General features: G+C 33.0%; 1 protein-coding gene across 1 annotated transcript; it reads right to left on the reverse strand.

The window, feature by feature from the left end:
• Positions 1-9953: 9953 nt before the first annotated feature.
• LOC129757195 (probable chitinase 10) lies at positions 9954-11256 on the reverse strand. The gene is made up of 2 exons (XM_055754329.1): positions 11141-11256; positions 9954-11070 (listed from the first exon to the last, which is right to left on the reverse strand). Exons 1-2 carry the CDS (start codon positions 11145-11147, stop codon positions 10061-10063), a joined length of 1017 nt encoding a protein of 338 aa, XP_055610304.1. The 5' UTR covers positions 11148-11256; the 3' UTR covers positions 9954-10060.
• Positions 11257-11689: the final 433 nt, after the last annotated feature.

Consider the following 11689-nt stretch of genomic DNA (forward strand, 5'->3'; position numbering starts at 1 on the left):
TTTACGGCTCTATATGACGTTCACAAATTGAAACTAATCAATTTTAGACTTCGATTTGCAATTCAGTTAATACCTTTTGTATTGAAACTCAAATATTTACTCACAAAAACCCTAACTCGTGTTTAAAATGGGTTTTTACTACGAAGTGTAACTAACTAAGTTTAACATTTGAAACCATCTATTTGAACTTCAAAATTCATTCATAGAATACTAATTTTACACATCACAAGTTGGTAACCATGTGAAAGGTGTTGAACACGCACGATAGTCAAAATCGTATTTTCGATGGCTTTATAACTAACCACTTTGATTGTAAAAAAAAAGGTAAATGTCATTCCAAATTTTATGCTGATATGAAATATTCCCCAAGAAACCAATTTCAGCCTCAATTGTATTTTGTGTTTCTCATTCTTTTGAATCCCAAACTCCATATCCAAAAAGTTTTTGACAAATTACTCAAGGCCTCAAATTTTACATTTTTCCCAGGCGCAAATAATTGAAGAGATGATTTTATACAATGTGGGTGCCAAAAATCCAAATATGCGATTAGATTTTTATCTAACAGCTTTGTTTTTTAAATCACTTTTATCACAATAGGTGAAAATCATTTAAGAATTTCTTTTTAGATTTTTTTGGCAAATCTGTGAAACATAAAAATAAAATAAAAATAAATCAATTATCCACTTTTCTAGATCGCAACTTTTTTTGGTTTCTGCGAAAACAGCTATAGCAGTTTTCTACTTGTTCACGTTACTCCATTTAAATAAAATTTAATTTAAGATATTTGTAGGCGAAAAACAAATGCAGATTTAAACAAATTGGTAAAATTCAATAATATCTTCTTTTTTTAATTTCTTTACTAGAGTCGGACATGCTTGTAATGATATACATATTCCAAGTTTTAAAACTGTAGAATTTAACTTTTTTAGATCATGCATTATCATCATCATCAACATTATTATTCCTAAATAAATTAAATGTTATAAGCAAATAAGGAATCATTTTTTTCAGTTTCATAAGTTATAAATGAATGATTTCACTTAAAACTGCTTCATGTTTAAACTTATAAACTTCATATCATCGATACTAGAAACGTATCTTTTTTAACGTCTTATTATGTTTTTATAAATCATCAAATTTTAAAGTTTTTTTTACTTAAGTCAAACATTTTTAATTTCTTTTAATATAATTTAAATAATTTTCTAATTGTTTTTCAAGTCTGAATTTTTGTTTTCTGAAAACATAATAGGCCTAAAAATCTAATTTTTTAAAAAGAAAACTTAGTTTTCTTTAAATATTTGAAGTAATATTGTTAACTTCAGAAATGCAACAAGCTATTTCAGTCTTTTAGGTTGATAACTGAACGAAATAAAAAATGATGTTTTCTTTGATTTTGATCACTGGTACTCTTGAAATATAATTGATATTCTTCTTTGTATTAAATTAAATTTAATCATCAAGTAGGTATGTGTGTGTTTCGAATAAAATCTCTAAAGTTCGAAATGGTTTTTTTTTCCTTATCAAGATTACACAATTCAAATAGTGATTAAATATTTCTTCGAATTTAAAATATTATAGCGAAATTTTTCAATCAATCCATCAATTGAAAATGAAGGAAAGGAATGTTAATTAAAACGATTAATAAACAAAAGTTTTTTTTAGTTTTGTTGAACCCTTTTAAATCTTTATTAAATTCTTATCTTATCTGAAATTTATATTAGAATTCAGATTTAGTTTCTTTTTAAATCTGGGTTAAATTGATGATTGTTTTTTCTATTATTCATATGCCGGACAGAGCACTGATTCAAAACTTTGAAAATCTTGATTTTGAATTTTGAAAACCCCCCCCCCCCCCCCATGAGCGGGTCCTTCGCACGGGCCTGCCCTCGGATACCAAATTTTACTTAATTCCGACCGACAGTTTATACGTGATGGTGTTACAAAGAAAACGCCTCCATTTTTATATAAGAAGATGTGAAGAAGAGATAATTTAGTATGGGGACCTCCCTTCCATAACAAGTGAGATTCTTGAAACTATTATACAAACCAACTCTGACCCCAAAAACCCTCGGATACCAAATTTCACTTCATTCCGACCGACCACTCATACTTGATGAAAGAAAACGCCTCCATTTTTATATATAAGATTGGAAAAATTTAAAAAAATCACAACATCGGCAAACTTGGTAAAACCAATAAAATAGACAAAATATTAAATTAAATGAGATACAGTGAAGCAAAGCAATGAATGGATGTTTTTGTCTGAATTTTTTTTTAACCAAATTTTCTGAAATAGTGGTCAAAATTCAACACATTCTATGGCAAGTGGAACGACTACAAACTACGAATAAAATTAAAGACGACATCAGTTTTAACGGAAACTTTGCAAACGGCATGGGAAGATTTAAAAAGTACCAAACAAATTTCTCATAGAACAACGCCCGTGCGTATGTTTTTTTTTGAATCTATCCATACACGGGGCGGTTGGGTAACTCGAGAGCAAAACAAATCCTTGCCATCCTACCTAACCAACAAGTGCCGAACTTTGGGAGTGGTTGCAGCAAGATGTAAATCCCAAAGTGTACAAGTCTCGATTTTCCCCGATCACGGTGTGTTACAACTTGCGATCGGGTTCAATCGTGTGCAAGAGTGACACTCACTCTACGCGAGCGACGCGTACGTAGGAATTTATTCAAGTCCGAGCATAGAGAGTAGCATCCTTCTCGGAGCTGCATCACTCCCAAAATGTTGCATGTTGGTATTCAACCATCATCATGCCAACTCGATTCAGCTGCCGACGGGATTGAGTTCGCTCTTGGTTTGTAACATACCGAGATCTTGCGACGTTGCGACGTTGCGTTGATCGAATCAAAATAATTTCGTTTCCATCGCTGGTCACAATAAGCGCTTCCCCTAACAACCCCAGACTTCGATACCCGTATACAATTTAAAATCAATGTGAAAACACTCCGTTTCTGCAGCTACCGGCTTTCAATCCTTTTTGTGAAATAACAATTTTCCTCTCTAGATTTTCGGAATTTCCGGCGGACACTTCTGCACTTTTTTTTGTTTCGATTATAGTTGTTTTACCATCTTTATGGTATTCGCGACTTTATCAACTTATCTGGTACAACTGTGTTCGATGTTGACTCTTGGGCTCGAAATCGCGGACATCGGCTCAGGAGACAACAGACTTGCCTCACACAAGCACTACTTCTGCACTTCCTTCCAGCTTTCACGATATGCCATTTCTAGGCAATTCTCATTTGTTTACGTTTTGAAATTAATATTTCATTTTAAATTTTGCAGACGGAAAGAAAAACACGTACGATAAGCAAAAGTCATCACCTACTCCTGGGCTTGTGATATAGCTCAGTTGGCAAGTCTGTTGTCTCCTGAGCCGATGTCCGCGAGTTCGAGCCCAAGAGTAAACATCGAACACAGTTGTACCGGATAAGTTTTTCAATAACGATCCGCCAACTGTAACGTTGATAAAGTCGCGAATGCCATAAAGATGGTAAAACGACTATAATCGAAACAAAAACAAAAAAAAATCACCTACTCCTATGGAGAGATCTTTCAGATATCCTTAAATGCTTTTTTTTTCCAGTTCCCCACTGATCGTGAAAGTTTATGTCGACCAGAAGATTCCTGAAATACCTCTTAAATGCTCCTTGAAGTTCAAACTAGACGATTTGGAGGTATCTTGAGGCGTTAAGGGATATTACACAGTAAGTATTTACTCTATAAAAAATAAGACATTTCTTTGGCTTCAATACCATATTAGAAGGAAAGGTAGACCCAATGTCATCACGAAAAATTGCACGTCATGTTATAGAATGGTCGAACAATACATTTGGAGCATCGTTGAGTTGGACAATTTAATGTTTTATATCCTAAAGGTCTCTCAGGCGCTTATAACATCCCTTATCCCAAAAGAAAATGTTAAACATAAACTATAGCAGATACCAGGGCTCATTCAAATGATTTAAAAAACAATCTTTAACGAGTTTCCTATGTTTAAAGTTAGAAATAACCTATGCATCAGAAAGTATGCAAACATTGTGAGAAAAACCTCTAAGCAAATTAAAAAAAAACAATATTCGCCTTCGCCTCAAAAGGTTATAATAATATAATGCGAAAATGGCCTATTGACCTTGTTTGACTATGTTTGACAATGTTTGAAATGGATTTTTCGACCATTTTAATAACATAATCTGTTCTTTTCGTGAAGGAATTGGGCCTGCCAAAGCATAGCTCCTTCTAATACGATATTGAACCTGAGAAACTCGCTCAATTCGTGAGAGAGCAAATACTGTATAATATCCCTAAACGCCTCAAACACCTTCAAATCACCTCCTTCAATCAAGTTTGAACTTCATGGAGCATATTTAGAGAATCCTCTGAAAAATATAAATTTTCAGGATTTCTAGGAAACTGTAAAAAAAAAATTTTAAAAAGGTCTGAGAGATCTGCCTGACTTAATAATTGTTGCTGTTTTACTTATGGTGGCCCCTAAAGTTCTGTTGATAAAAAACAAAATGGGTCCGACACTGCAGTCAATTTTTTTCAAAAAATTACTTCATGGTAGTTTTAAGGAACCAAAATAATATTAGTCAGTACAGTTTACAAGGCACAAGGCCACAAAGCCGCAAGACCACATTACAAGGCACAAGAGCAAAATAATGGTGAAAATTGTTCTTGGTTACTAACTTTTGTAACTCACTGTAGGTCTGGCTAGGGTAGGGTTACCATATCCTGCAACGCCAAAAAGAGTACATTGAGAAAAATTTTCAAAATTATAAAGACTAACACCATCTATTCAAAAACCATGATGTTTGAGGTCATTCAAATATCGCCAATTTGTTGCAAGATATGTGACTTATATGACAAATACACAGTTTTTTAAATTGGATTACTCAAAGTTTGATAAAAAACTGCATTTTTAAAAGAGTTTTCCATAGAGCCGTTATTTTATTCTTTAAAACATTATTGCCGATTCATGCGCTTTTGATTTGTGCACTATACTTTTAAGCAAATTGTAGTTATGCATATTGTCTACCGTCCAGGAGTTCATTGCATACTCGAAGGCGCTAATTTTGAACGAAAAATCCCGTTTGAAATCGTGAATGTATTCGTGATTTCTTCTATTGGTAGCCATCCTCCAAAAGGAGCAAAACTGAAGTGTTGTGCAACGAATGCATAAAAAGTTGGATCTATTGATTTCATAGGAATCCAATCTTTATGTATCGGAAGAAATAAATTTGTTTTTATGTAAAAATTTTATTTAATTCCTTTCACCAATAAAAAAAGAGTACATATCGTAAAATTACACAAAAAGAAGAGTACGCTCAATTTTCGATCGAAAAAGAGTACATGTACTCTTAAAAGAGTACGTATGGTATCCCTAGGCTAGGGTGCCCAGATATACAGTAGTTTTTCGATTTTATCACGGTCAAAAAAATTTCACCGTGAATATGGCGAAACCGTGAATTTGGCGAAACTAAAAATAGAAGTAGAAAAAAGTATTTTTACTGTCTTTAATCAATAATTTATAATGTTTTCAGTTGTGGAAACATTTTGTATCAATAAATTTTGATCATAAGGCGTAATTACCAAAATTACTAAACAAAAAAGATCGTTTTCAGTTAAAATTATTCTTCTCTAAAGACAAATTTTTTGGTTTTTTCCTGAATTAAAACCATGTTGTATATCAATTTGATAGTCTACATCTAATTAAAGTGATATTTTTTCGTGTTGATGGAAATTTAACAGTCGTTATCTCTTATTTCGACTTTGAAAAAAAGTTCAAAGAAATTAGAATCAAAAAATTTTTTTTCTGCTAATTTCAAATTCTAATATTTTAATCTTAACACCTTTGATGAACTAAAAAGTATATTTATTCGAACAATATTTTAAAATTTGCTCAACTTAGACTTTTACAGTGTGTTTCTCGAAATTTGCTTCATGGGCAGAAAATCTTTTGTCTTTATTTGTAGAAAAACAGAAATTTTAGTCATATTTTCAGACAAAGCTAGCAGAATTTCATTTTGGTCTTCCAAAATTATCCATTCAGACAATACGTAAGGCTATCCAATAAGGATTACGCACGCCACCCTTTAAAATAAACCAGTTCAACAAAGAAATCAGAGACACCTATCTCTTTTCAAAAACGCTTAAATTCACCGACATTTTTATACGATTCGCAAAACCAAAAAAGCTGAATTTTTAATGCGACTAACCAACACAAGTAACAACACTAGCATCAGCGTAACGTTAAAATACTTGTGTCGATTATTACAAGCGTTTTTAAAATCCAAATGACGATTTTAAACACTATACAGATAAAATAAGCAGTTCAATGGTATTTTCATATTATTGGATACATATATACTATAACATAAACCATAAAAAATATCATAAACAAAGACGCTATACGCTTTTGAAAGAAAATAAAGGTCCTGGAAATGGTTTCTGAATGATTTTTTAAAGAGTGTGATAAAATCGAAACAATAACCATGATAAATTCGAGCGTGAATTTGGCGAGTATTGATAAAATCGAATAGTGATAAAATCGAGAAACTACTGTAGTTCAAAACTACCCGAATTTGGCCCGAGTTTACGAGAAATTTTGCCCGATGGAGCCCAAAAGATAAATTTAAACACTAATTCGTAAAAAAAATTTTTTACGTATTAAATTTTTCAAAAATATTCTACTAATTTGATAAGCTTGTCTTTCTTGAATGTGTGCCAATAAATAATTAATCGCTTCATCAACTTGAACAAAAAAAACATAAATAAAATTAAAAAAAACATTTGTCATATTAAAACTAAAGATTTCGTCGAAGAAATTTTGTTCAAAGTCTCATTAAAGTGCAAGTATTAACACCTACAATTGAACGTATTTATTTATACCAAATTACACTAGTTTACAAAAGTTACATAAAATCGTGAACCCTATTAATTCACTAATATTTCTGATGTAAAATCATAAGCTGAATTCGATAAAGAAATTTAAAAAAAATTCAGAACAACAGTTTTTGACAAATGCTTCAAAAATTAAGTTTTGGAAAAAATAAAAAAAAATAGTTATGTTACGATCTAAACATCTTAAACAGCCTATCATCAAATTGAAATTTATTTTTTTGCATATTGATAATGAATAAATTTTCAAGCGGTAACCTGAACTTCATTTCTGTGTATGTATGATTAACTGTATTGGTGATATTTGTGAATTTATGATCGAAAGTACCGTTAAAAGAACCGTTTTTAGGGAAATTTTGTTTTCATCAACGGTTTTAGACTCGATGGTAACATTTAAAACATTTTATTTTCTCTTGACCAAACATTTTAATTTAAAACAAAGATTTCGTATGGTTATTTATCAAATTCAGTTGGAAATTTTAGAGTTTGAATTTGCTTTTCTCCAACAGTTATGTTTAGCTTTTGGAAAAAAAAGTTTAACAAATAACTGTTTACATCAGAGTTATTAGGGTCTACTGTACAGTGCAGCTCGTTAAATTATTTAAAAATTCAAATATTTCTGCTGTAGTGAATAAATGATAACTTCTTCAGTTTTTAACGGATTTTAATAAATAATCACTTGAAATTTGTGAGTTAAATGAGGATTTAAGGTTTATTAAAAATAAGATTTTTAAACATTATCATCGAGTTTTAAACCATCGATGAAAAAAAAAATTCTCATAAAAATTGCGTTTTTTCGATCATAAATTGACAAATATCAATATCATCATTTCAGAGATGGATAGCGAGTTAAATAGAAGAAATGAGAGAAGGTGAAAATGAGCGGGTAGAAATTAGTACGATGTTCTTACTAAATAGGATATCACTTTTTATCGATATGGCCAATAAATTAAGGGAGGGTAGGGTCTAACGGGTAAAAAATACACCATTTTCACGATTTTTTTAGACTATCGTTCAAACAAATGTATTCAAATTTTTTTGCATTATACAAAGCATTATCAAAAGAACATTTAGTAATTTTTTCGTAGAAAAATATTGAAAAATGAGCCGGTGACGGAGCACTTTCGAGGATGCCTTTTAGAAAACAGGATTTGCGGTGGACACTGTATCTCAGCTCAGAATCATCTGAAGTCAAAAAATCAGAGCAAAATATTTTCAATAGATGTTTTTCTGGACCCTAACGTTTTTATTTAACTTAAAAAAAATTTTATGAAATTTTTGTGGCTGTTTGAAGTAAAAACTATGATTTTTCACGAAAAAATCCGCCATTTTTTATCTGTAAAATGTCCCCAAAGTAAAAAAAAAATTAAAAACGTTGGGGTCTGGTATTTTATATGAATAGAAATATGAATAGAAAATATGTTCCAAATTTGAAAAGAATCGGATAAGTAGTTTTCAAATGACGATGTCCACGGATTTTAAAAATGTGCTTTCGAGAAAAACGCGTTTGAAGTTTCTGCTGTTGCTTTCTTGCAGTATTAGATAGGAGGAGATAAAGGCCTATAATTTCTACAGTTTTACTTCAATTGACTTGAAAATTTGACACAACATTCTCGAAATGTTTTACTATAAGTGTGAAAAAAAAAGTGAAAGTGTTAGACCCCCCTAAAGTAACAAACAAAAATTACGGAGGTTTATCTCTTTAAAAAAAAACTCAAAACGAAAAACAAAAACATATATTGATTGTTATAATCACGTGAAATCTTGCTGGTTACAATTCTGTATTCTTTTCGTATGTTTATCATTCAGTAATAGGCTTACTAAATACAAGAAGAGTATTCTCGGAAATTTCATAATCTTTTCAAATTGACGTTAGCATATTAGTACTCTCAGATTCACCCATTATACAAAGGTAATACATTCAGCTTTGAAAAAGAGAATTCAGCTTCAAATCTCCAACCATGAAAGTTTTAAAGTAAGTAAAAAATTAATTTAGAGAAAAGGTAACGTTAGCCTAAAACAGATGGTGGGGAGGAGGTTTAAGAAACTTTTGGTTTCAATTTTGGATCATCTAAATTTCTTCAATCTAAGGGTCTAAAAATCTTCGTTTTGGCTCAACATGTTATTTGGCATCCATGATTTTTTGCAGAATTTTTAAGTAACGTTTAGATGAGTAAATTTAAACTTTTAGGTTTGTATGGGAAAATTTTGTACTAAAAAAACAACATCAATTATGATTCTTTTGTGGAACCAAGCCCATTGACTTTGTATCTATCTGTAAATTCTCCAAAGTAAATTTTCTACTGAACAACTTTGTCCTAAATCATAATTTCGTGTATAATAATCCAAAAAAGTAAATTATTGTCGAATGGGGGCATGATTTTTGGCATTGAAAAACAATAAATTCAATTGACATCACTGCTGGGTGCCTAGCGAGGTATTGCATGACAAATTTACGTGCAATACTTCGCGAAACACCAGCAGAGATGTCAATGGAATTTATTGATTTTTTATGCCAAAAGACATACCCCTGTAAATCAGCTAATAACTGATTTGCCAAATAAGATACAATGTTACAGTCTCGGACCAAGTTGTTCAGCGGAAAATCTCCTTTAAAGAATTTACAGACTTGCAATGACATTGAGCAGGCTAGGTTCCTCAGAAGAAACAAAAAAGATGTTGATTTTTCAGTTAAAAATTTTTCAATTTTCCCAACCAAACCTTAAAATTAAAATTTTCAAATGTGAATGTTACTTAAAAAATCTGCAAAAAATTATGGATGAGTTTTGAAACAAGCCGAAGCATTTAAGACTACAGGGTTCCAGAAACACAAAAATAACCCCAAATCGACCAAGTCTAGCATAGCATACCAATAATCTCATTGTTATAGACGAATGGAAAACTAGGAAAAAGTAGTCTTTTAGGCCTTTGAAAATATATGAGATCATTTCGTAATGAGTGGGAGCTTAATTGAAAAAAGTAACAATTTATTAATCAATTTTTATTTTCAATTATTAATTTTTCTTCTAATCGTTTGTTAACACATCCATTATCCATCTTCGCAAGACAACTCTTGACTCAGTTTTGAGATTTAATACACATCAAGTGCCAACTGAATGACGACTTAAGCTCACTCTTAGCAAACGACCTCGTTGGGAGAATCACAAACGTCTTTGGGGGCATTCCAGAGCAACGGAGCCGGACAGTTCATTTCAACAGGCACGCCATGATCGCAGACGTAGTACTTGGCGCAGTCATTCTCATGGGGAAGATACACTGGTGGGTCCTGAGGCACTGAATTCAGTGGGCACTGCTTTGGTTTTTCGGTGGTTGCATCTGTTATCTCCACAGCCATTACACCGGGAACACATTGTGCCAGCTCCGGGTGATCGCAGTATCCGTTCGATTGGCTCCAATGCAAAGTTGCAGGACAGTTTTGCTCCAGTTTGTTGCCCTCGAAAGTGCAAATGTAGTACTTGGTACAATCTGGATGAGGGAAGTACACCTGATGGTATGGATCGTAGATTAGTGGACAATCACCCTCTGAGGGAGCTGCACTACTTGTCGATGCTGGAGTGGTGCTTGGGAAAGATGGCGTCGACGGAGATACCGAAGGGCTAGAAGAACAACCGACGTTCACGGGCCAGTCACAAATGTTGAACAGTTGATTCCAGTGAAGTCCCGATGGGCACACTTTTTCGACGGCTTGTCCATTCCAGGTGCAAATGTAGAATTTGTCACAGTCTTCGTGCTCAAGAAACACCTGATGATCGGGATCGAATTGCTCCGGACATTTCTTCTCTGGTACAGTTGTAGAAGATTGAGCTGAGGTTGTTGAAGTGACTTCTACAGTCGAACTTGGGACAGGACTCGAACTCGTCGAAGGAACGGAGGTTGATCCAGATTGGTCGTTGCAGTTCACATTTTCGGGATAGTCGCAGTACTTAGCATTATCGTTCCACAACAAACCCGGAGTGCACTGTTGCTCAACCAGTTCTCCCCAGTTGCAGGTGAGATATTTGTGACAATCGGTCGGATGAGCGTAGTGGATGTTTTGACCTGGCTCGTTGGTTGGGGGACATCTCTCGTCTTTTGCCAGCACTGCGCTGGAGAGAAGGGCAACCACAACCAGGATACTGATTTTAACTGTTAAAAAGAAACAAAACACTCCATTAAAATGTACAGTTTAAATATCAATTTGTTTAAAAAATCTCACCTTTCATTTTGATAGATTAGTTTCTAGTTCGAGAGTGAAAGACTGAATATACTCAACACGCTGCAGTTGAGGTTTATAAATGAAAATCGAACATAACTGATAAAGCACGGTGCTTCATATTTCAATGACGTTTCGGAAAGGTACTTGAAATAGTCAAGTAGGTTAAAGAAGTTAACTGGAAGATAATCCTTATACTTGAAGTGGCCATAGCGATAAACGATGATGATTTGTTGGTCACTATTAGGTTACACTGTCGTAGAGAGCATTATACTGATTCATCGGGGAATTTCTGAATGGATTTACGATTTCTTGATGAGAAAACCGTTGTCACCATGTACTTCTTGGAAACTAAAAATCTGGTGTTGTGTTGGTGTAATGTTGTAAACTAGTGATTACCTTGAGAGCCTTCAAGCAGGCACCAGAACGGCTCGAAATCCACTGTTTTATTAAATTTTGTGCATCGTAACAGTTTTCGGATTCTAATCATAATATTTCTGGCAAACTAAGCTCAGTTGGCTTACGTCAGGGTTAAAAATGTGTATTTAGTGT

The sequence above is a fragment of the Uranotaenia lowii genome, chromosome 3, assembly GCF_029784155.1.
Source record: "Uranotaenia lowii strain MFRU-FL chromosome 3, ASM2978415v1, whole genome shotgun sequence".
In the NCBI taxonomy this organism is placed as follows: Eukaryota; Metazoa; Arthropoda; class Insecta; order Diptera; family Culicidae; genus Uranotaenia; species Uranotaenia lowii.